This window comes from Drosophila arizonae, chromosome 2 (assembly GCF_054131065.1).
Source record: "Drosophila arizonae isolate 15081-1271.41 chromosome 2, UAZ_ARI_1.0, whole genome shotgun sequence".
Taxonomy (NCBI): domain Eukaryota; kingdom Metazoa; phylum Arthropoda; class Insecta; order Diptera; family Drosophilidae; genus Drosophila; species Drosophila arizonae.
The window spans coordinates 14988067-15013390 of NC_142922.1; the positions used below are offsets into that span (position 1 = coordinate 14988067).

Below are 25324 nucleotides of genomic sequence, written 5' to 3' on the forward strand. Positions count from 1 at the left end.
GGATTAAAAAGCAAATGGTACAAAAAATATAAAAAATGGCAAATAAAAACAACAAAAAAGTGACAGCAACGGTAAGGCAGACGTTGGAGCGTAAAATGGAAAAGCAAAACTTTTTATTTGCTGTGACAAATTTTGAGCAGATAAAACTCAAAAACTTGTGCACGGGTTTGTGGCCAAAATAAATTCGGCAAGCAGACCCACACGACCCCCACCCCACCCCACTACACAGCCACACAACCACCCAGCCACCCAGCAGCTCGCTCAGCTTTCTTAGCGGTTTACGTGTACCGCTGCAGCAATGGCAATTGCAAAGCTAAATTAAGAAATTTTTGGCAGAACTAATGCGGCGCATTAGTCAAATGTCTAAATTATTTGGGGTAGAAAACAATTTCCAAAGAAGTTCAACTTACCAAAATTACACTGGATTCTATGCAATTGAAGTCGAAATTAAATGGAGAAAGATGAAAGAGATAGCAAGCAGAAAGGGAAAGGGTATATAATAATTCTGTATTTAATAAATGATTTTAACCACTTACTGTTTGGTGAGAGTTCTGAGGATGCAATACCTCGCCAAAAAATAAAATAGAAAGAAGAGTTCTTAAGAAGTCTTAGCGGTTGGCGTCTTTTGTGTGATTAAGATGGATGAGAAAAGCTAAGCAAGTGATGAAAATCCGTGGCATCTCTTGTGGCAGCTAATTATTAAAACATGTTGAGCAGTGTTGCCGATAAACTTTGGATTGGATTGCGAGCTTGAGCTCTTTGAGAGCGGTTGACCTCCAGCCATTTGCCATAAACTTTGCGTGCGTTTTGGCTCATTTGCTGGCGTTTTGCATACGCCCCGTTGCACACGCAGCCGCTATGCCGCTATGCCGCTATGTCGCCATGCTGGCAATGCGTTCGGCGGATGGTGCAAAGGAAGCGTTGAATTTATGGCCACTGAGGCAAAAGTGCTCGCTGCTGCACGACACAGCAGCAGCTGACAAGAGCGACAGAGTGAGAGGTGGCCACATTTGACATAGACGAAGTGTGGCATGAGTTATGGGCCGTTGCGTCGCGTCGCATCGCGTCGCGTCGTGTTGGTTTTGTCATTTGGCTAATTGTGTCCGTTGGCCACGTTTTTCGACAGGCCAACATAAATTTGTTGCAATTAATTAAAGCCGCAGAAATAGAAACATCACAATGTCCCATTGGCTGCCCTCCAGCGGCCACTTCTTCATTTCCACGGCTTTTGATTTATATTACACTAATTGATTTATTGACAGATTCGGCCGGCCAATTGTGGCGACAGCGTCTGCAGCTTGTCGCTTCACGGCGGCCATTTAAGGCGCCACGGACGAGGCTTTTGATTTCTCTCACACCTTATTTGATTAACGTTCGATTCTCGCAATTTATGAAACTTCATTAAAAAGCGTAAAATACGCGGCCCACGCTGTCAATGCGCACGTGCAGCATGCGAAAAATGTTAATAAAGTTTTTCCCGCACCTGTTCCCAGCGCCTTTACTCACCATCTTCATCATCGCTGCCATTTTTCATTGTAAATTGAATTTATTTGCTGTGGGTCTATATGACAGGCTGCGTGCGTGTGTGTGTGTGAGCGACCTTACCGCCTCCAACAGTCGCGACCTGTGTTTCATTTGCGCGTACGTGCAGACTTTTCTTTTATTTATATTTTAATTTCATCATTTTTATGTCCTGCCTTTTGGCAATGTCTCTTTGAATCAGGGCATATAAAAATATTTTGTAAATTAACAAACGGAATGAAAGGCGCTGTGAAACTCTCGACATATATTACTTTATGAATATATAATTACTATCTCATGTTTAAAATATAAAAGAAAAATTTCCGAAATACTTGTATTAATTAAGCAACATTTTACTAAAAATATTTAAGTAATTAATATAATTATATTTTTATGTATAAAATAAGATTAAATCCTCCTCTATACATATACATTTTTTATAGATATTTTAAACCTTTTTACACAATAATTTTTTTGAGGCACTGATGAATAAACACAGCCATTGTATTTAAATACACATTTGATTTGATTTGCCAATGGCATTAAGTATACGCCACGTTGGCTCTGTGGACAATTATGCGGACTCCGCCCCCTTAGGGGCTGTGATGCAACTGCTGCAGCTGTCCAAAATTTGTGATTTTAGGCAAAATGGCCGTTAACATTATTTAAATTGCAAATATTTCATTGAATTTGTCGTAAAGCTGTGCGACTATAATTTATTTTATTTTTGTTGTTTTTGTTTTCTATTTATTTTATATGTTTATTCAGTCGCTGTTTTTCTTTTTGTTGATATTTTCGGCTACTGCACACACAATGCTGCTGAAGAAAAAAAAATTGCATAAAATTGCAACATGTCAACATGCTTTGCCTATGCAACGTCTGAGCGGGCGTCTTGTCAAGCAAGGAAAAAAAAAAAAAAGATAGGAATACGTTTTCAGAGAAGTTTTTGTCAGCAGCATTTGTCAGAAATGTCGTGCGATTGTCAAGCAAACGCATCTTGAGGCAATCGCTTCTGGTGGGGTCTTTGCACAAACTGTCCCCGTGACAGCTGAAGCTTAGCTCCACAGAGATGAGATATTTGAGATGCAAGTTATTAAAGCCTATCTGCCTATCTGCCTATCTGTCTATCTGTCTATCTGTCTATCTGCCAATGGCGCGCCCCACTTTGCACGCATTGCACAATCTGTTTACCAAAGCAAAAGTAAAAAAGTTGCAATTGGCATTTGCATAAAGGAAAAGTAAGCGACTGCAACGAGCCTACACCTGACCAAACCAACCGGGACTACGACAGAGCCACGCCCCTCCACCTGCCCAAACAACAACAGACTGACGGACTGGACCCAGGCACGCCTCTCTATTCCTAGCTGGAGTCAATAGCCACAGCTACGTTTTGCTTTGTTTGTTTTATTTCTCTAGCAAAAACAAAACATTCGGCTGACAGTCAGGCGGGGCAGCCAGACGATTTTTCCTAAACGTTTTCGAATTGACATTTTGACATTTTTGGTAGCTATAGCCCGGGCTGGGGCTGCGGCCGAGCCTACCCTGGCCTGGCCAGGAAGCTGCTGCGGCGACAGCTGACCCAGCGCGTTGATGGGATGGCAGCAGCTGGCAGTCAAAATTATTTACATACATCCACCATCGGTTGGCATATTAAAAATGATTTTTATACTCATTCACGAAAGTGAATCAGTATATTGGTTTTGTGCAATGTCCGTCTTGCTGTCCGTCCGTCTGTCCGTCTGTCCGTCTGTCCGTCTGTCCGTATGAACGCAATCTATTTCGGCGCTATTGAAGCTAGAGACTTGAAATTTGGAACACATACTCGTGTATATCTCCGATTTATAAAGTGTTAAAATTTTCCCGATCCGCCCACTAGGGGCGTGGCAAATCGGAAAATGCATTTTCCCATATACCAGAAATCATGTTTGTTGAAGAGCTAGAAAGCTGAAACTTGGTATGTAGGTCCGCGTTGACAACCCAAGATCACGAGCTATGGCGGATATATCTACGCCCATTGGGGGCGTGGCAAATCGGATAAAACTATATCTCCTAAAGTTGTAAGCCTAGAATGCTGAAATTTTGCACGTCAGCTAATGGTATGATTCTATAAAGTCTGAAGATAAATTATAAGTCTACGCCCGTTAGGGGCGTGGCAAATCGGACCTGAAGATATAGTGATTTTTAAAATTCTCCTATATTTTGGACACTATTGATGGCAGAGACCTCAAATTTTGTATATATACTCGGACTGATCACCCAAGACCAAAAAGTTTTGTCGGATATATGTCCGCCCACAGGGGGCGTGGCAAACCGCAAAAGTTTATATCTCCTAAAGTATAATAGCTAGAAGCTTCAAATTTGGATAGTTGAGTTACTGGTAGCCTCCTCTATCGATTCCCCAAAAATAATTTTTACGCCTCTTTAGGGGCGTGGCATATAGAAAAATACCCTGTAATTTTCACATTTTTTTAGGGTAAGCATTCAAACTTTGCAGTTAGGGTAACGTTATCTCTTTCTAAAAACTGACCAAAAATGAGGTGTCTACGCCCAGTTGGGGCGTGGCAAATCGGAAAAACCTGTATATTCTACAGTATTAAAACGAAACTTAACTACTAAATTGTTGATGGGATGTGAATGAGTATTCCGCAGTCGGTAACGCCCGACTGCAACGTTCTTACTTGTTTTTTTTCTAAATACACTCGACTACTTTTTATGACTCTTAAAGCTTATCACACAGCTGAGCTGCCTTGAGCAAAAATGTTCCAAATATCAAAAAGGTGTTTAAAACGGAATGATGTGACATGGCTGCATTTTAGAAACTGGGATTTTACAATAAAAAATTATATAAAATTTAAAACTACATTTAAATTCCCTTAGGCACTACTTTATAAAATTCTTATAATTTAATGTGGTTTTATTTTTTTTTTTTTAATGTCTTTAAAGGAATTTTGCGTAAGGTAGGTCAGGACAATGGCATAAAAAAAGCCCAAGTCTAGACAACATATTATCGCTGTAATTCTTTGATTTTATAAGTAATTTTTGGTGTAACTTAAACTCAGCTGGCTAATCCCTGCAGACTTCGAATTGATTCTGAAAGCTGTGCCAAGCCGATCAAACAAGCCCGATAAAATGACTTTGAATTGAGTACTTAAATGGCATTCAGTCTAGGGCTAGCTAAACTTAAAGTTAACTTTTCGTTCTTTATTACGTCAGACGCCAACAAAAACGAAACTTGGCTCACCTCGGCGACAGCTGAACCGAGTTCAGTTGGTGGCCTGCCATTTGCTATTGTCCAAATTAGCATTTTAAACACCTCTTACTTTGGGCAAATGATATGGCACATGGAAAGCTCCTCAGTTGGCGTCAGCTGCCGCTTCTGCTGCTGCTTCTCCTGCTTCTGCTGCTGCTGCTGCTGCTGTTGGCAGTTTCCCAGGCAGGTAAGTCGGCGACGCGTGTGTGGCCTTTTATGGTCGTTGGCAGCAAGTTTTTTGGCTATCAGCCGACAACCAAATTGAACTTATGTCTGTGCGTGTGTCAGTGACTGTCTCTGTCCGTGTGTGTGTGTGTGTGTGTGTGTGTGTGTGGCGGGAGTCAGTTTGGCTACCTCGCTTATATGGTCAGTCGAACTTTCAATTAACACACGGCGCATCCTCAACCGCTGCAAAACGTTTTCACGCTCTATGACCAAGTTTGGCCCGGCAGTTTGGTCACAACATCTTGGCCAATGCGCCATGGTACATTAATTGCTGGACGTGGCCGGGCTGTGGGACGGCGACTGGTACAGGATTTGCGGCTAAGCGTTTATTAACACCGAATTAATCAACGAGCGTTTGACAGCTGACTGATTTGTGCCGCCCAATTGCCGCGGCTCTGCGCCAGAACCAACGTGGCGCCACGGTCCAGCCGGAAATTTCTAATTATGCTCAAGTCACAGTCTAAGAGCCGGGGCAGGGCCGCACGCCCACTTGTCGCTCGATTTGTTTGCATTTAAACCGTGAACGCTTAAGGCCGGCAGCCAACAGCCAACAGACCGAGCTCGTTAACCGGGTCCAAGTCGCAATTGACGGCATTTTTGCTTTGATCTATTCGCAACTTTGTCCATAAACGCGTGCCGGCAGCCGAGCTGCGGGCCTGATCGGCGCTGTGAAGTTGGGCTTTGTGTGTTCGACACATTAGCAGGCGGCACGCCCATAAATCTTGAGAGCTGCATTAAAAGTGCTGACGAGCTGTATGCCAGCAGCTTGATCAGAGCATGGGCGAGAGGGGCGAGAGGGGGCGGCACAAAACGTTGCATATCATTAAAAACGGCTGCTTTAATTTGGCTTTAATTGGCTTGACGCGTTGCGTGCCGCTCGCTGCTCAGTGGACTATGTGCTACATATTAAGGAAACATGAGCATAATGGCAATTTACACTCTCTGATACACAGAGAGAGAGAGACAGAGAGAGAGAGAGACAGAGAGGGAGAGAGACAGACACGCACAGCCAGTTACACACTTGCGTATATATACATACATATATAGGGCGACGCAATTAACATGACATGCTGCTCACGTTGGCCTGATTGGGAACGGCGATTGGATTAACCACAAAACTCAGTTGTCGCACAGGTTGCAAGCAGCAGGTGATAACCAGCAAGAAAGCGAGAGCACCAAGTCGACTAAGAGATGTTCTGTAATGAATATCCATAGGTAAAGTGAACAACATTTATGTGAATATAAAATAACTAAAAAGGAATTAAATTCTGACAAGATAGAAATTAATTTTCATAAATTTAAAGTATATATTAAAGTATAAATATATATTTATTTATTGGTATAAACATGCTTAAGAATATATATTTGACTCTTTAGAGCATTTTCTTTCGCTAAAGCTTTAAGTTAATTTTAATATTAATTTTAATTTAATTTATTTTTTTTTTTTTAAATTATTTATTAAAAAAATTATTAAAAATAGAAGAATTTCAAAAATTATTTATTTATAAATGTGTATATATATAATATATAAGAGGCTCCTTAGAGAATGTTTTAATTTTAGGCAATATAAACAATTAAAATAAATATTTGGATGTATAATTTTAGTTAAATAATTTTATTTCAACTTCATTTGCTGCCGCCAATCATACCCTGCCCAAGGAGCAGAGTATGAATAAAATTGTGCGTGTCTGTTATGAGGCAGCGATGGGCGAACGATGCGAGGCGTGGCACGAGTCGGCCATAACTTAGTCAGTGCTTTAATTTTAATTATTGCCAGGCCCCCACTCGGCTCAGGCCCCACTCAGCCACTCAGCCCAGAGGGGCCATGTGGGTCTGACTAATTTGCCAGCAACATGACACTGTTGCCAGAGCTCAGCCCCGAGCCAGAGCCAGAGCCGGAGCCGGAGCCACAGCCACAGCCAGAGCCACAGCCAGAGCCCAGCGCGGAGCTGCCAAGCATACACTCTCGGATACGCACGCATCAGAGTGAGGCGGCTGATTAAGCTGAATAGTTGGCCAGCTGGTTCACTAGCGCGTAGCCATTCACGGTTTGGCGGGTCGGTTCGACTCGGGCTGGCTTTTGGCATGCGTTTGCGTTTGCGTTAATTAAGCTGCAGTGCAGCAGCGCCGCAGCACGACGCTGGCTGCGTGTTGGCCATGTGGCTGCGTCTGGTAATCTCCGCGGATTAATGCGACACTTTGCAGTTAACAGAAGTCGTGTTGTGCTGCTGGCGCTGCCACAGCTACTCTTTGCTCTTTTGCACGCTTGTTAACAATATTTCGAGTTGTTGCCCGCCGATGTCGAGCAGCGGCTCGAGCGGCGAACATGTGGCCTGCGGCCAAGCGGCAGTCATCAATGCCACACAGTGGGGCAGTCACTCCGAAATGCAGCTGAATGCACATATGTATATGTATATGTATTTGTGCATATTTACTTATGTCAATAACAAACTGTAACTTCATGATTGGAGAGGTGGCGCCCGTTGTTTGCATTAACCCATATCCGAGCAGGAGGAGCTCACATTTCATATGCATCGACCAGTAATCTCTCGCCGCCCGCTGTGCCTTCTATGGAGCCAGGTATGTATTTGCCGATGCTGGCCAAACTATGCGCCTGTTGAATAATTAAGCAATACGTTAATTGTTTAAACAAGTTACTGCTGCTAACGCTCTTTATATCGATTGGCTGTGATGGCGAATGGGACTGCATTAACTTTGCAATTAAATACATTGACATAAAGCAAAGTTTGCCATGCAATTAAGTGCGATCAGGAGCTTACCTTGGCGCGCTTAATCAGCTCAGATTGGGCTGCGAGCACATTGTCCTTCCGGCCGCCCCAGGATCGCAGAGCCGAGGCCTGCAAGGCACGCCCGAAGGCAAAGGTCAGAGCCCAGGGCTTGCACAGCGGCACATTGTTGACGGCATTCAGGTTAATGGAGGCCTCCTCCTCGGACATGCCGCCCGATAAGAACATTACGCCTGCAGGTGAAAGACGCATTTCAGACTCGAGTTGACTGCATTTCAAGTACTGACTTGGCGCTTACCGGGCACAGCGGGGGGGACAGTTCGACGCAGAGCCAAAATGGTGGCCAGTCCGATTTCGCCGGGCGTGTTGTTCTTGTTGCTGTTCTGGCCAGCAGTCACCATGCTGGGGCTGAGGATCAGGCCCTCCAAGTAGACGTGGTGATCATTCATGGACTTGAAGACGGCAGCCAGCACGGCCTCGGTCACCTTTTGACAGCGATCCAAGTCGTGGTCCCCCACCATCAGCACCTCGGGCTCCACAATGGGCACCATGCGCTGCGACTGGCAGATGGTGGCGTAGCGGGCCAGAACGTTGGCATTCTCCATGATGGCCTGATAGGAGGGCGTGTTCCTATCAATCTTAATGACCGAGCGCCACTTGGCAAAGTCGCAGCCGTCCTTTTTGTACTGAGCACAGCGCAAATGCAGATCATCCAGGCCCTGGGTGGTGAACTCGTCCATGGAGCAGTAGAGCGGAACCGAGTTCTTGTCCACCTTGATGCCTGGAATGATGCCCTTCTTGCGCAGCACTTCGGCGAACGACTGCCCGCCGTCGGTCTTCTGGTAAAGGGTCTCGTGGAACATGAGTACGCCCGACACGGTCTCCGATATCTTGGGGTCCGTGGTGAAGAGCAGCTGGCGATACAAGCGCCGATTCTCTTCGGTATTCTCAACGCCAACTGTTTGAAATCGCTTGGCCATAGTCGATATCGATTCATCCGCGGAAATGATTCCCTTGCCGGGCGCAACTAGAGCCTTGGCGATGCAGGACAATTCCTCCTGCACCTCCTTTGTCGGATAGTAGAAATATGTCGTCATTCTGTTACTTACACAAAATTTGGAACCCTATGGATATCAGTCAAACAAATTTTTTAAACTAAAGCCAGACATCGAGTGTACGCAGTTCAACTGACGGCAGCAACTAAGGTAAACGGATTGGTCAATTTAAGTTTGAAAAGTATGAAAAAAATGTAAGACACAACATTTTTGTGTGCCATAAATTGATTAAAAATAAAGTGTTTCATATAAATAAATAAATAAATGTTTTATTATACATTTATGAATTAAATACAATAAATATTTCATTCAAGAAATTTGATTAAAAAATATTCAATTCTATTGGGGAAAAAAAGTAAATAAATAAATAAAAAAAAAAAAATAAATAAAAAACATAATTAATAATAATTAAATATTCATTTTGTAGTCCACGAAGAAGAAGGCGTGTGGATGAATTAATGTGATTCGCTCCTCTTACTCAGCTTAACGTTTTCATTCTGAATAAGAAAAACTTCTTAGTTATATATTTTTTCAAAATACTGTTAACTCTCCCTTTTCCCATTAGCTAAGCAAGCGACTTACGTAATTTACAATTAACCCTATATCAAATTTACTTTTGATTTATAAACCACTTGGCTCTGTTTGCATTTATGAGTTCATTAAGTTGCTATTGTTAATCCCTGTGTTATTTAGAAAAGTTCTCCTTAATTTATGGTTCTTATATTAGGCTGCACCTTTGGCGTTTATCACTTCTTAATTGTTGACCGCAGTCGCGACCGCAGCTTAATGATATTCTAATTGGAGTTTTAATTGCTTTCTTCGTCGCGCTGGCTGAGACTGAGACTGAGGTTGAGGCTGAGGCTGAAGTGGCTTTTCATTTGAAATACTTACTTTTCGATAGCCGCAGATTAGAGAGCAATCTGGACAGGGTCATAAGCCAAGAAGAAGAGCGCTGGATAAACTTGCCGCACATTAATTATATTTTAGCCGCAATGAGGAGCACAGTAGATGCAGCCTGGGCAGCTTCTCATTTTTATGGCTTTCACACGCACATTTTATGGCAAAAGTTTTGTTAGCACAAATTATACGCAACGGCGCGGCGTTGCCAATCTATGTGTATCCGTGCTATCTGGCAGCATGGCCAACTTTTGTGATGCAAATTATAAGCGTATTGCGTTGCGGGGGCAATTTGCACAGCGTAAATTGAATTTTAAAAACACAGTTTTTCCAAATGGTTTCTCCCTCGTTTTCATTCTGCTTCTTCTGCTTCTTCTGTGTCGCTGTCCAATTATTTTCAGTTGCGAAGCAAATATCACTCATATGACGATAATTCTAATTGGCGTGGGAAACGCAATGGCTGTGCCGCTTTTTATTTATTCTTTATTATCTGCAATTATTTTCTTGTTGTTTGTTTACTTGTTTTTTTTTATTTTTTTATTGCAATTGAATTTCTGTGAGCAGCTGCGGGGAATACTTTAAAAGGATCGCTGGCGAGACACTAGCCTAATTTTGTGTAAATTATCGCACGAATTATGAGTCTCGAATGTGAAAAATTTGCCAAAAATAGTCAGCATCGTTAAGTTCGATAAATATCAGACACCGCCAATGTGCAGTCAATAAGTCGATTGGATCAGCTTGGCTTTTCAATGCGACTGCTCTGGATGTTCGTGTGAGTGTGAGTGTGAGTCAAGTGGCTGTTCAGTCAGCTGAGCTCAGCAGTATCAATATTCAAGCGCCAATTAGGCCAGACACTGCTAACCACTTGCTGCTCGCACTGGCCCAAGCGTCTGGCCAATAAATCTACTGTAAATCTTCGCAACAACTCGCTGGCGGCTCAAAATGTCTTTGCACCTAATTGAGCTTGGCGCTGACTCAGCAGAGCCAGCCGTATCGCAGCGGCAGCAGCAGCAACAGTCGAGGCAACGTTGTCACAGTAGCTTAAAAATTATTAATTGATTATCTTTAAACGTTTTAATTGAAATGAGCGTGCGCGCACAAGACAGAAATGCGCTCAGCTAGCTAGTTGACTAGCCAATACTCTAGGATATTAAGGAAGTATTTCTCTGTCTGTTACAATGGAAAGTTGCATTGTTAGGAAAATTGTGACTACTTTAGCAGCTCTCTTAATATAAATGATAAATGTTATATATGTATAATATAACATTTTTATTAATTATTAACATATTTTTTAACTAGTTGGCTTTCACCTGAACCAGTTTGATAATCATATGAACACATACGTAATTTGTAAATTGATTAAATATTAAATAAAAATAAAAATATTGTAATATAAAATTAAATATATAATTTCAATGTAAATTGTATGCTGAGTAAATAATAAATAAAAATAAATTGTAATATTTTAAATAGAAGTAAATTGTCTTTCTCTTTAGGCTACATCTGAGAATTGCAATTCATAGCTAAATAAATATATGTGCATATAAAATCAAATATAAGCCATCTCTTTATAATCATATGCCAAACTCTCCACAAACGATTCAAATTTTGACAAAAAAAAGCTCAATTTGCGTCTAGCTCATATTTGTTAATTGTTAATTAATAGCGGATTAACCACTAAAGCACCGTCCCTCCCAGTTTGCCATGCTGCCAAAAGTCCGAGCATTCAATTGACTGCTCTTAACGGCAATATAAAATTGTCGCTCTTTTTTTTTTTTTTTTTTTTTTACTGAAGCTGAAGCTAAAGCTGGTCTTGGCCAGGCCAGACGGGCCACTGATGCTGCTGGTCAGCGGTTAGTCAGTCAGGCGTAATTATTGTTATTACCAAATTAAGTAGCCAATTTTTTGTCATCGTTAACGTTGTTGTTGTCGTTGCTGTTGTAGTCGAGTGTAGTCCGCCTGTCCGCTGGTCCGTTGACTACTTCCAGCTGTGGCTCCGTGGCAACTCGTAATCCGCCAACTACATGCAGCAGCCGCCTGAACTGCGAGTATGAGTGCGAGTGCGAGTGAGAGTGCGAGTATGAGTGTGAGTGCGAGTGCGAGTATCAGAAAAGTGGGTGTCTGTCTGACTTACTCACGCTGTTGCTGCGTGGCATTTTTTTTTTTTTTTTCTTACAGATTTTGGTTTCCAATTTTGAGCACAAAGTCGTTTTGACCAAAATACAAAGACACACACACAGACACACACATGTTTGTATGGTGGCATAATTTTCAAGGAAAATCTCTTCATTTTTAATGTGCTTGGCAGCCACAGCAACTGGTCACATATGTTGCCTGGCTGTGCTATTGCGATGTCGTTTGTAAAAATCAATAAAAAATTATAAAGAAAAAAAAATGGAAAAAAGCAGCAGTTAGTCGACGAGTATGGCAACGTCTTGAGCTTGCGTCGTGGTTGGGGGTGCGGGGCGGTGTTTATAAATCGACTGAGATTAAATCGAGCGCACATAATCATATTTAGCTTTTGGCTGGAGTTCAGCTGGTGGATGTCAACCTCAGGCCAGCTCGACATGGTTGGCCCCTCGGGGCCGGCTGGACCCCGCGTCGTGGATCGTGCAATGCATTTAACATGGCCAAAAACAATGGCTAAGCGCCACCATCTATGAATTAATCACGTTCATAATTTTGCGTCGTGTTGTCTTGTCTTGTGTGTTTCTATTTTTGTTTTTTCGCTTAGCTGTTCATAACTTCTTTTGTTTTTTTTTTTTTGTCTCGCGGTTAATTTGCCTAAAAAAGGATTTGAGCCAATCGACTAAAAAAGCCAAATCAGCCGTTAAATCGCCAAAAATCGACGGCACTAACCATTGGCTGCCTGGCTGCCTGGCTGCTGGGCACAGCAACTCATAACCAAATTGCATAATTATGCAACACTGTCTCTTGTCCGCTGTGGCGGGTGTTTGCTGTGGCATGCCCGGGCGCGAAAATGCTTGTGTGTGGTCATGTTGTAACAATGCATTGTTCAATTGTGATTCTAGGCGCATGCAGATGAGGTGTCTCATGCAACGATCCTCAACATATGCTAATAAACGGATTACGACTTCTTGGCTAAGTGATTAAAATTACAGTCAGTTAAATCGACCAAGCAATTTAAATAAGTAGTGAAATATCTAAATTGTTTATCTGGAATTTGAGTCTGAATTTAAAATTGATACCTTGAAGCCTTTGTCAAACTGACTTTAATGTGAATTGAAATCCCAGCAATCGAGACCTTTACTGATAAATTAAAGGACATTAGTTAATGCTCGGAACTATCAACTGTCGCAGCTGGAGCTATTGTTTGAGTTGAGCGAAATCAGTTTCGTAAAATGGATGCTCAGCAGCAACGCAAGCATCTTAGACACGGGTGCCGCAGATCACTCAGGGGCTCAGGTGAGCTGTATATACATATATTTGTCACACTAGCCGGAAGGTAAGAAGATCTGCTGCCACACAGGGCTGCCGGAGAAGAACATGCTGATCATCGTTGTGGACTATGATGCCAATCAGAGCTATGTGAAGCGTGACCTTGACCTCTTCACGAAGGTTGTGTGCTCTATCACCATGTTCGGCAACGCGCACCTGCTGCAGAGCAGCGAGAACGATTTGGTCATATGGTCCTGCTCCAGCTATGCCGTGTAAGTCGAAGGGATCGAGTGCGATGCGACGGTCTAATGGCCAATCGTTTGCAGTAATGTCATCTATCCCGAAAAGCTGATAGACCCGACGAAGGACAACGACTCCCAGCTGGAGGAGCTGGCCGTTGTGGAGAGTCTCACCAGGCTGAGGCTGTTTAACCTGATATCTCAGGATATAACCGTGATGAAGCGCCAAACCAAAGCGGAGGAGGAACAGACGGTGACTGCTCTGCTGCCTGGCACCGTGGCCATGGTCCTAAGTTACCTAAGTCGCTGTCGACGTGAGGTCGCCAAAGTCGCGCATATCCGTGGTCGCATTCTGATTGTCACCGGCTCTAAGGAGCCGCCGATACCTTTGGCCGCTATGCAAATGAATGTCTTTCAGGTCGCGGCCAGAATGGGCGTGGTCATTGATGTGTGCGCCCTGGAGCTGGAGTCGTCGTACATGATGCGGCATGCAGCTGACATAACCGGCGGCTATTACTTTTCGACCAGCAACTTTGACACCCTCAGCGGGGTCCTGCTTGGCCTGTTTCTAGCCTCGCCCGATGTGCGCCAGCATCTTAATTACCCGATTCAGCCCCAAGCGGATCTGCGCGCAATGTGCTTCTGCCACAGCAAGTTTGTCGAAATGGGATTTGTGTGCAGCAGCTGCACGGCGGGTGGGTAGTCTCCTTGCAGCCTAAGCCTTGCATCCTTTTACCTATGCCTGCTTTGACCATTTCAGTCTTTTGCAAGTATACTCCCATTTGCGGCAAATGCGAGTGAGTATTATAGCTAACAGAGATTCCCATAGAGTTTGCTTTATAAGGGAATTTGCTTTTGGCCTATCGAACTATGATTTCTTCACCACTTATGAAGTTTTCCGTTTCACAGGACCATCTTTAAGCCGCCCCAGGAGTTGCAGATGTACATCGACAATAGGGCCGCCCAGCGACGCCAAAGGGAACTCCTGAAACTTGAGATGGAACGTCAGCTGCAGATTACTTAGCTGTGCATACAGTTCTTTCTTTTTTGTTTAGTTTTACATCTCATTTCACTCGCCTTTGCCGTGAAGCTCTTAGCAGATCCACTCAATTAAAGCAACGCTGGATGGCGCAGCAGCCTCATGACTAGACCGCAGCGCACGTGCGTGCCACATAAATTCGCAGATTTCCACATGTCAGACACTTGACGGCGACGCCATTTTATGAAATCTTCATTAAATCAACTTTCAGGCGATTGCACAGACGCGCTGCGGATGGCCCGGCTCCTGCGCCAGCATACTTTACGGGGGCCGCAAAGCAAATATTTTGCTTTTTCTTTCTTTTGCCTTCATTTTTTTGCTTTTCATTAAAATTTACGCATTATCGCATAAATACTTATGTACATGCCAGAGCGAAGTTGCCCGGTCGCCTCCTATCTGCTGCCGCTGCTCTGTATCCTGTGGCCTCACTGCTCGGCTCCTTCTCGTATTCCCCTCCCTGGCGAACTTGGCCAATTTTTGCCAATTAACAGAGGCGCAATCTCACGTACATCGGCCATGCGTTTGTCGCATTTTCATTTCGCCAGCGGTTGGCGGCGTGGTCTGATGCTGTTGCGGAGGCTTCGTTGTTTGGGTTTCAATTTCGCGTTCGTTTTTATAGGCTTACGGGCAGCGTAAGCCGCGGCGTTGCCATATCGCCCAGCCCACAGGCGCCTATCAGTGGCAGTCGTTAAAATGCTTGTCATAATTCCGCTTATATGCATGTGACATTTAGCTGCGATGGCCATTCAAGATTCCCATCGGGGCGCACTGGAGTACAGCATTTATGGGCTGATACGGAGCGGGGAGTGCGGGAGTGCGACCACCCAAAGGCAATTATTTTAAACTGTGGGGTGACTATGTAAAATATTAACACTACCTACGCACAGTGAAGCGAAAATATTTACAAAAATTTGTTTTTTTTAAGTTTTTTTTTTATAATATACATATATATGTATGTGTTTTAATAAATATATGTATTAGAGAATAGTAAATTATTATATTGTAGACGAGTTAAACATGCAACGAAAATATTAAATTGCATTTGATGACCACTGTGCACTGTGGATTCGTCATAAGTAAGCCGCTTGGTCCGCATATTTCAATTTATTTTTCTCACTCAGTAATTTCCTTTGTTGAAATTTGCCTGGGCGTACATTGCGTATGCGTAATGCAATGTTATATACATTTTTGTTCTCTCTGTTTTTGTCGCTTGGCATGCCAAATATTTGCGCGGCTCTGGGCCATAACCTTGCCAAAGAGGCAGTCAGGTAGTCAGGAGGCCAGCAGCTGGTAATTGTCAATGGCGTTGGCGTCACTTTGGCTTTGACGCCGCTCCCGCCGTTGCCGTCGCACTCCGTTACTCCGTTACAGTTGTCTCTTTGGCGTTGGCGTTGGCGTTGGCGTGGCTGGCGCACGTTTCGATTTGCAGTCAATGAATGCGCCCGTAAGTCGTGAAACACTTTTTTGCACTTGCATTTGGCTTTGGCTTTGGCTTTTTAATTTGCATTTAGAGTTGGCGACCACCCACGCTGCCTTTGGCTGCCTTTGGCTGCTGGCTGCTGGCTGCTGGCTGCTGACTGCCGCCTTCTGCTGACTCAGTTTCCATTCATAAACTCAACAAAAAGTTGCTCAGGTGTTGACTGCCGCATTTGGGCTGCAAAGTGCAAGCGAATCGAACTTTTTCATTTTTGGCAAAAGTTCAAGCAAACGACGTGCCCACAAGACGTGCCACCCCCGCCCCGCCCACCGCTGTCAGTCAATCAGTCTGTAGTTAAATTCAATTGGGCATTACGAAATCTATTTTTCTTAATTGCATGCCTGGCACTTTTGTTAAGTGACAAAACATTTATCAACGCTGCCTGGTGCCCGCTGCCAGCTGCCTGCTGCTTGCTTTTATTGCTTGTTAATTGCCCAGCAGAAGCACAAACAGCACGCCCACCGCTCGACAGCCACGCCCATGGCATGCAGTGCACCTGACCAAGGACATTGTCTCGGTCCCTTCTGGAGTTCTGTTTAACTTGGCTGCAAAACGCTTGGTGGTCAGCCCAGCCCAGTGAATGCTCGAGCAGAGATGCAAGCTGCAGAGTAGCTGCAGAGTGCAACGAGCTGGCTGCACTCTGTCAGTCATAGCACGTGTGCGTGCCTGAGCTGCTGGCGTGACTGCCACGAGCTCACGAGCTCACGAGCTGGTCACGTGCGCATCTCCAATGTAAATATTTGCTGGCAGACGCTGTTATTACCTGTCCGGCCAGCACTGTGGACTGTGGGCGGCAGCCAGCGCACGGTGCCATAGGCTGTGGGCGTGGCAAATATCGTTGTAAGTACAACACATTGCACATTTGCTTGGCCTGTGTGTGCGTCCCACAAAATGGTGACAAATAGCTGGAACGGCAATGTGTGTTTGTGTGTGTGTCTGTGCGTGTGTGCGTGTGCGCCCTTGACTGCATTGCTAATTGTATCTCTAGCTGTTGTCTGCTACTCTTGCTGCACTTTGTGCGCTATGAGATTTATGCGCTATGGCAGGAAGCTCTTGATTAATTGAACTTTAATGAAAAGATTTATGTGGCTGCAATATTAAAACGCACACAGCTCCACATTTTGGTATCAGGTTAATTGCTTTAATTGTTTTGACAACTCTGGCTAGATAGCTGAAGCTTAATTTCATTCCATATTTCTCAAGGTTGCCAAAGAAGTTTTAGAGTAGAGCTCTTATAATATATTTTATATTTTTCTTTGTTAATTAAAAGCGACATACTATGACCAGCTGAATTTTAACAAATATTGATAAAATACTTCCAAAAGGCGTTTTTCTCTTAAAGCCGATCACAAAAATATTATTAAATATTAATTATTTATTTATCATACATTTTCATTTTTTATATTTTTTTCGACTTAATGACATTGGATATTTTCGAATTTCTAGAAACGTTAAAGTTGTATAATATTATCAATACTATCTTCATTATATACAATATAACTAACAATTTCTTTCTATGATATCCCAGTTTTACTATCATATAAAGGAACTAAAGCTGGACAATTTGTCAGAGAAATCCAATGTTATTGAACTGCTACAAATATTACTTAGAAATACTCCAATGCGATCGATTTCTCATATCAAAAGTTGTCTAAATAAATAATTAGCTTGATTTATTTTGGCTGCCGCCTTCGCTTAGCTTTCTTTCCACGGAATCTCGTCGCATCCATCACAGAGCTATCGAATGCGCTAATGCGCATTTGTTATTCAAGCCGCAGTGCTGAAATGCAGCGTTGACTTAACCATAATTCATTCAATTTAATCGCATGTGAATGACAATTCTATAACTCATTATGTGCGCCTGCTCCACATTAGACAATGGCTTGGGCGAGCTATTGAAATGCGCGCAGCTAATTGATATTCTTCAACGATAATCATGGAAATTTATGCCACAATATGTAAAATATTTCTTCAACGGCGGCGTCATCCTCATTGTTTCTTCAAGCGCTTACAACAAATTGCAATTGCAGCAGTTTCTGCATATTAATTCTCACAGTGCTGACGTAGACAAGTTGTTTGTTGCGATTGCTGTTGTTGTTGTTGTCGTTGTGGCTGTTGCCGGCACGAGCTGCTCTTGCTGTTGCTGTTGCTGTCGTGTCTCGCATTGTTTCTGCTGCTGCCGGCTGCTGCTGCTGCTGCTGCTGTTGCTGGTAATGTTGCTGCCGTAGCAGCCACTTGAGCGCCGCTTCTGACAACTGTAACAATGCACTTTCAAATGATAATTGCTACAACTTTTATCGCTGATATTGCTGGCAACTGTTGCCACCGTTGCTGCAGCAACATTGTGGCCAGCCTTTGGTTTGCAGTTGTTATTGTTATGATTATTGCACGGTTAGTGCCATTTTACTCCTTGCTGCATCTGCATTGCTTTCTTCTTCTGCTTGTCCTTAATACCTTCAATTGGGCAAACCCGATTGGGCGCAGTGGCATGCAAACGAGATGCCCGTTGCCCGTTCGCGTCCCATTCCAGAAATTGGTCTGGCAATTGTTTACGTGCCGTTGACAGCGGCGCAGGCCCTGACAAATATTCATGTAGGGGCGGCATTTGTTTGTTGTTCTTTCACGTTGCAATATTGTCAGAGCCTGTAAAAACACAAGCAGCAACCACATTTTGTTTGCACAAGCCTGCCAGACAGTCGAGGCGGGCTGGAAAAGTGACAAGAGGGGGCGTGGGGCATTGGGCATGGGGACGTGAAGCATGGCCCTAGCCAAGCGACAGTTGGCACCCAATGCTGCCGTCCCGTCGATCAGACGACCAAACGTGGCACTTGAACACGATTTTTCCTGTTTCAACTTTTTTGTTGCTGTCATTTTTGTTAGCCACGTTTATTGTTTGTGGCTGCATAATATATTTGGGCATTCATGTTTTACCTATTCACATTTTGATTTTTACTGATTCTCGATTTCGTTTATTGCGGTTGCCCATTTTTGGTTAGTGCGGCTGGCCAAAATCAATTTCATTTATTAGATGAAATGCTGGCAAATTATGTGAGTTCAACGCCAGGGGGCACAGCGCCAGCATTGATTTCTCAATGGCCTACGTGTGCAGGGGGGCAAACCTTATCTGCCCAGCTTAGCAAAGCTAAAAACTATTTTGAGTGCGGTGCTGGCACATGTGAATGTTAAATATTTGCCAAAGTTGCGGCTTAAGGCCTTGAACTTCCAGCTAATAAATTTTTCAATCCACGCTGTACTTGATAGTTTATCCCAAAGTTTCTGAAAATCATCAAATACCTCGCTCGCGCCGTTGTGTAAAATGTAAATAATATTTCTTGATTACATTTTGGTTGATTTCGTATGCATGGCGCTTAGCTGATGCCAGCTAATTGACACTTAACATGGCTTGGAGTATTTTCAAGTTAATTGTGTGTCGACATCAGCAGCAGCCACAGACGCAGCCCCTCTCCCACGACTCCAGCTCGCCACTCATGCCACTTGGCTCCGCTCCACCGCCCGCTGTCTGCCGACTCTTTTCGTACACATGTTAGTATTTAAATTGCCTTGTCGTCTGTTGTTGTCAATGTTGGTTGCGGCTGCTATTGCGCCTGACATTTTATCGATACACCTGCAAAATGGTTGCTGCCACGCATCGAGCTGCCACATGCAAATAAACTGCATAGAAACTGATTTCAAAACAAAAGCCAAAAATCAGACCAGCAAACTCTCGACTCTCCGCTCTTCAATCTCGCCTCTTGACTCTTCACGGACAGCATTTGTGGTCACTATAACAACAAGAACAACATTGTGACCCACTCGTTCCCTCATCCAAATCAAAATCGAAAAACTCTAAGCAATTTTATCCAACAAATAGGCGACGAATTGAAATTGAAAATAATTGCTTGGAGGTATTTCTGCTTATTCAAATATAGTTAGATTCCCTATTAAAATTGTGGCATCAATAAATATTGTTTTAAATAATATTTCTATCAAAATTTCATTTTTTTTAAGAAAACATTTTTTTTTTTTTTTTAAATAATAAAAATAAAAAAATAGCGTTGCTAATAATAATAAAAAAAGAGCTTTGAATAAATATTCGTTGGCAACAATCGACTTTAATTATTTGTATTCAAAATATTCATATTTCAATACACCAATATAAATAAATATTAATTGAGTATTTATTAAAAAAAAAAAAATACAAATATTATTATTATTATTATTATTATTATTTTTTATTTATTTATTATTATTATTATTTTTTGTTTTTTTTTTTTTTGTTAATACAATAATAACAATACAATATTATTCTGACATTCCGTATTTTATAAGAGTATATTCTCTTCAGGCTACAGCTCTTGTTTTTGCAGTCTTAATTTGCCGCAATTTATTTATTTCACTCTTATTTATTGTTGCATAAATATTTTGCATTTTGGTTTTATTTAAATGTCTTGTTCCCCATTTTTGGTGCTTTCAACAATATGCAAAAATACAAAAAATAAAAAATCCGAAAAAAACCAATGAGAAATATTTAACAACTTTATTCGCACTCAATGCGACTGGTGTCGCACTCCCAGAAAAATAAACCTGTTAGTGCGAGTGCAGAAATAAAACAAAATAATACTCTATGGCTATATAGGGAGGGGCGTATATGTATATAATAAGTGTTTTGTTCCATTGAGAGCGGGCACAGCCCACAGATTGCTTAAATGATATTATTAAGTGTGAATGTTTTATCGAGCAGGCTGTCAGATGCAGATTTGTATGCGGGCAAATAAATAATTTGAAGGGTGAGTTAATTAACTTGGCTTTATTTCAACTTCAAATGGATATCTCAGCAATAAGTGCGCATTAAGTTTCTGCATTCTTCTCAGTGAAATATTTAACTATTTAAGTTTTATGTCATTATTAATTCATGGCTAATTGTTCTCCAATAAAAAGCCTAAAAAATAAATGGAATATATATATAAATATGTATTGATTGATTTACACATATTTTCCCCATTTTTTCGGCTGTGGTAATAGCCAACATTTTTACAAAAATTCTTGGCTCGTTGGGCAATAAATTAAAAGGGTTACAATTGCCACGGGCTAGCAGTAGCACAACAATTGCAGTGAATTCCTTTATAAATATATATCGTATGTATGTATATATTTATTTTTTCCATTTGAGGCAAGAGGTGAAAATGGTCTGCGGGCGTTGGCTGAATTCTGATTGGCTCAGTGTGATTATGAAGAACAATTTAACGTCATGTTTGGTCGCATAAATAATTAAAACACTTGCATTAGTTTTGCATGGGACACATTGCATGTTGCGTGAGGCATGTAGCATGTGGTAAGCGGCATTCGGCATGCGGCATGCGGCACGTTGTCAGCGAGGCACCGCTGCAGCGTTTCAAATTTCAATAAGCACTCTAATTGTTTTTAAGTGTTTTCCACCAGACTGCAAACAACGTAAATGAGTCGTAATTGCATAATTCTAATTTGGCGTCGAGTTCTGAGCACCAAAAACATGTTGACTACATTTAATGCATGCGTCACGTTGAGTGTTTGAGTTTCCAGTTTGAGTTTCAGTGGGTGTCTGGGCCTGGGTATTCGCTGTGAATGGGTCGCTCATTCACTCGTTTTGTCTAATAACTTGGTGCATTCGGTGGCGCTGCTACTGCGCCTGCTCACCTACCCACCTGCCCGCCTGCCTGCCTGCCCGACTGCCAGCCCACCCACCTGCCTGGCGGCCGTAATTGAGCAGGAGTTTTGAGTCGCTGCTGGCGTTAAAAACTTTACGAATTATGGCCGTGCTAACTGGCACAGCTGGCTGCAAGTTCCCATGCATTCATTCTAGCTAGGTATGTGCAGGCAACGTGTTTATGAAGCATTTTAATCGCAATAATTAATGTAGTTAACGATGTGCATGAAGAGGAAAGCTATGTATTAGCTTGACTTTTGGACTTGTTTAATTGCATTTTTATTTCTTTATTTATATTACTTATTCGAGAGTACTAAAAATAGTTTATATATTTACTAATAAATTTTTATTAAATATTAAAAATATTGTTATATTTCTTTTCGTTATAAATACCTTCAAAGGGAACACAATCCTATAATTTATTTTTGTATTATTATTGGTATTATTAATATATATATATATATATATATATATATATATATATATATATATATTTTTTTTTTTTTAACTATATTTTTTTTATTAAAATTTTAGACCTTCACTTCAAGTTTATAGATGTTAAAAGTTTTGTCAATTTAATAAATGAAAAAGTATTTAAAATATTTAAAAATATTTAAGGTAATGATATTTTGTAAAAATTTTAATTTAATTTCCATTATTTTGTTTTTGTCATCTTTTCAGTTCCTCTGCATTTTATATCGATCAATTTATAGGTGACTCGCATGTCGCCTGTCGCCTGTGTTAAACCCACTTCGCCGCTTTAAAATAACAATTTCGAGTGCCTGCTTATATGCATACGCAGTCATATATATTTACGCACAAGGGTGCATGTTGTGTGGGTGTGGACTTAAGTCCTTATTGCGACACCTGCACAAAGCAAATACCAATTAAGAGCTTTCCCGTGCAGCGAACCCAGCCACAGTGTGCAGTGTGAGCGCAACGCAGACGGAGCGGGAGGCGGAGTCAGAGCCAGGGCGACCGAGGCGGAAACGGAAGCCAAGGCCAATGGCTGAAACAAGCAGCCGTACATGCAATTAAGCCGCCGCAGCACAAACACAGGCCCAGCAAAATGGAGCAAAATTAAAATGTATATAAAAGCCACAACATGGCTGCGCCACTCAGTTAGCTGGCGATCGACGCTGGGCACAATCGGACGACGATGAAGCAGGAAAAGTCCCGAGTGAAGACCAACTGGAAGGCGGTGGGCTGGAGATTTGTGGACGTTGTGACTGAGTACTGTCAGAGCTGCAGTCTGGCGGGCTTCTCCTACATGGCCAATCATAAGTAGGTAAGGTGAGAGCTTCATATTCAGCTAACGCTTCGCTTGGTTGCAGCCTGCACTTCACGGAGCGTCTTTTTTGGCTGCTCTGCATAATCGTGTCGACCGTGGGAGTCTATCATCTCATAAGTCAATATCAGCGCGACTTCACCTCACGCGCCGTCAGCATTGTCCACGAGAGTCTCTCGCCATTTGCCAAGGTGAAATTCCCAACGATCAGCGTTTGCGAACTGCGCTTCAAGACCGACTTTCCCCGCAATGTGGAGGAATATGTGGAGAGGTATGACATTTAGAAAGAGGCGTGTGCCGGCATGTATCTGCAAATTTCTCTCAGCCTGGGTACGGATCTCAACGATCCCTACAACTGGGAGGTGGAGTCCTATTTGTCCTTTGTACTCTTCCCCTATCAGTACACGACGGGAATGTTTGTTCGCTGTCAGCCGTATGAGCAATGCGAGAAGTGCGCCAAGTGCCCCAAGACGGACTATCGGAATTTATCGTTAAGGGTACATTGGACAATGTATTGCATCAATGGGAAATACTTATGAAGGGTTTCTTGCAGTTTGGCTTCAATTGCTCGGATCTGTTTATCCGCTGCACATTGGCGGATAAGGAGTTCGACTGCTGCACGTACTTTCTGCCGATGATCACGCCGTTCGGCCGCTGCTTTCTGTTCAACTCGTTGCAGAACAACCATCCCGAATCGAAGCACTGGCTGCCGGCCATTTTAGACCGAAGTAGCCATCTGGAAATGGATCTGCATCTGACACGCGCCGCTCTGGTGAGCGTGCTGAACGAAGAGGACGTCCCGAACATACCGCTGCCAACGGTGGATGTTATTGTGCTGGAGGGACAGCACAAGACGCTGCAGTTCCACAGAGAGACCATGGTGAACGATCCCGGCATGAAGGATATTCCAATAGCAGCGCGCGACTGCTACTTTCCCGACGAGGTAATGCCCTGGAGCATGTACAAGGCCTACAGCTTCAGCGCCTGCATCAGTGACTGCACCAGACTCTACCAGATGGAGCTGTGCAACTGCTCCGTTTACAATATGAGTCCATATCCCGACCCTCGCTATCCGGACTGTGACTTCAACGGCTACTTGTGCTTGGAGAGCTCCTCCATGGTCAAGCAGGATGTGAAGAGGCTGTTTCGCATCAACTCGCCAACGTTGCATTGCCACTGCCTGCCCTCCTGCACCGAGGGAGACCTGAAGTCCATTTTTGAGGACCAAATCAGGTGCATTTCTCTCCTCTCTCTCTCTCTCTCTCTCTGCTTACTCGCATCTCTTATGCTTATTAGTCTCTTCCAGCTCAAAGAGAAATGTCAGAGACACCAACGTTACACTCCTGATGCCAGTGTGGCCCACGGATCAATATCGTCGCCAAGTGCTGCGCTCCAAGCTCGACGTCGTCGTCTCCATCGGGGGCATACTGGGCCTCTTTCTCGGCGCCAGCATCCTGAGCGCCATTGAGTTTGTCTACCACTTCACACTGCGTGCCGCCAACACGTCGCTGATGGCACGCCGAGAACTGGAGCAGGCAGCGATTAAATTCAAATAGACGAATAGGTCAACGGCTTCACGAAGAAGTGAGTGTGGTTTCTCTTGAATACACCTGTTAATCAGAATGGAATTAATCTACAATCAATTGCAGACGTAAAGCTATCGAATATCTTTACTACCTTTCCTTCATCACCAGGGAATAATATCTGTTAAATCAAATAAAATACATATTTTAAAAGTAATTCACGCAACGCTTTAATCCGTAGGTCAGTAAGTGCATTTCAAATAAATTTGTATCAAATATTGGGCTGAGCCGGGCTGACTGCAGTGCGCATTAAAAATGCAGCCATGGCCTGTTGCCGTGCTGAGGATACGGACGAGGATAAGGCGGCCCCACACTACGAGTGTGTGACGAAAATCAATGAAACTTGCAATTTGCACAGTCAGCGGGCAGCTGCCAACGCCTGCAGTGACTTCATCTCGCAGTTCGGCCAGCTCCTTCGCTCCTTCGCCTCACTCGGCTATCGCCCTGTTTGCTGGCTTAATAAGAAATTCATTTGCTGTGTTTTAAATATTTAAAATGCCGTAGTGGAGCGGCCCCGCACAGAAACAGAAGAACACGAAATGTGAGCACATTAATTCTGTTGCTCTGACTCCTCTTTGGGGTGACCAAAAACAATGGTTAATTAATTATGCTCCACGGCAATTAAAGTGCCACGAAATGGGCCTTTGCACTACAGCTGATGGCCTAAACCACTCACTTCTGGGCATATCGAATATTCCAGCAATTTGCGCAATCGCATTAGGCTAGCTACTATCAGCAAATGGATAGGACTTTCATTTTGGCAACTACTTGGAGCAAATGACAATATCGCATTTTAGGGTCTACATTCATTTTCATTGATTGAATGCCATTTTCCTACATTTTTTCTACTCAACCTGCAATAAAGTAAATGTTTCTTATAATCAATACTGGGCATGGCTATTAGACTATATATACTATATA

The 25324-nt window shown here is 42.9% G+C and overlaps 3 protein-coding genes across 4 annotated transcripts; 2 read left to right on the forward strand and 1 right to left on the reverse strand.

Moving 5' to 3' along the window:
• Positions 1 to 7408: 7408 nt before the first annotated feature.
• Ald2 (Aldolase 2) lies at positions 7409 to 8959 on the reverse strand. The gene is made up of 3 exons (XM_018000618.2): positions 8042 to 8959; positions 7777 to 7976; positions 7409 to 7610 (listed from the first exon to the last, which is right to left on the reverse strand). The coding sequence occupies exons 1-3, from the start codon at positions 8838 to 8840 to the stop codon at positions 7515 to 7517; spliced, it is 1095 nt and encodes a 364-aa protein (XP_017856107.1). The 5' UTR covers positions 8841 to 8959; the 3' UTR covers positions 7409 to 7514.
• Positions 8960 to 12858: 3899 nt separating this feature from the next.
• LOC108608964 (general transcription factor IIH subunit 3-like) lies at positions 12859 to 14724 on the forward strand. The gene is made up of 5 exons (XM_018000620.2): positions 12859 to 13121; positions 13186 to 13366; positions 13421 to 14028; positions 14094 to 14130; positions 14243 to 14724. Exons 1-5 carry the CDS (start codon positions 13058 to 13060, stop codon positions 14355 to 14357), a joined length of 1005 nt encoding a protein of 334 aa, XP_017856109.2. The 5' UTR covers positions 12859 to 13057; the 3' UTR covers positions 14358 to 14724.
• A 7764-nt stretch (positions 14725 to 22488) lies between these two features.
• On the forward strand, positions 22489 to 24507 carry ppk15 (pickpocket 15). 2 transcript variants are annotated; one of them, XM_018017834.2, is made up of 5 exons: positions 22489 to 22816; positions 22867 to 23091; positions 23146 to 23317; positions 23374 to 24053; positions 24127 to 24507. In XM_018017834.2, the coding sequence occupies exons 1-5, from the start codon at positions 22692 to 22694 to the stop codon at positions 24374 to 24376; spliced, it is 1452 nt and encodes a 483-aa protein (XP_017873323.1). In that variant the 5' UTR covers positions 22489 to 22691; the 3' UTR covers positions 24377 to 24507. The 2 variants fall into 2 exon arrangements, with proteins under 2 accessions (XP_017873323.1, XP_089327959.1); XM_089471833.1 differs by having other exon boundaries at positions 24117 to 24489.
• The last annotated feature ends 817 nt before the right edge of the window (positions 24508 to 25324 follow it).

What these genes read in the sequence shown, in the direction of transcription:
- Ald2 (XM_018000618.2), bottom strand. Translation starts at nt 8,840, where the DNA reads ATGACGACATATTTCTACTATCCGACAAAGGAGGTGCAGGAGGAATTG. An exon ending in TGTCCCCCCCGCTGTGCCCG is followed by an intron (nt 7,977 to 8,041) that starts GTAAGCGCCAAG and finishes TTTCACCTGCAG; the next exon opens with GCGTAATGTTCTTATCGGGC. An exon ending in AGCTGATTAAGCGCGCCAAG is followed by an intron (nt 7,611 to 7,776) that starts GTAAGCTCCTGA and finishes ATTATTCAACAG; the next exon opens with GCGCATAGTTTGGCCAGCAT.
- LOC108608964 (XM_018000620.2), top strand. Translation starts at nt 13,058, where the DNA reads ATGGATGCTCAGCAGCAACGCAAGCATCTTAGACACGGGTGCCGCAGA. An exon ending in GTGCAGCAGCTGCACGGCGG is followed by an intron (nt 14,029 to 14,093) that starts GTGGGTAGTCTC and finishes TGACCATTTCAG; the next exon opens with TCTTTTGCAAGTATACTCCC. An exon ending in CCCATTTGCGGCAAATGCGA is followed by an intron (nt 14,131 to 14,242) that starts GTGAGTATTATA and finishes TCCGTTTCACAG; the next exon opens with GACCATCTTTAAGCCGCCCC.
- ppk15 (XM_018017834.2), top strand. Translation starts at nt 22,692, where the DNA reads ATGAAGCAGGAAAAGTCCCGAGTGAAGACCAACTGGAAGGCGGTGGGC. An exon ending in GTGGAGGAATATGTGGAGAG is followed by an intron (nt 23,092 to 23,145) that starts GTATGACATTTA and finishes AATTTCTCTCAG; the next exon opens with CCTGGGTACGGATCTCAACG. An exon ending in ATCGGAATTTATCGTTAAGG is followed by an intron (nt 23,318 to 23,373) that starts GTACATTGGACA and finishes GGTTTCTTGCAG; the next exon opens with TTTGGCTTCAATTGCTCGGA.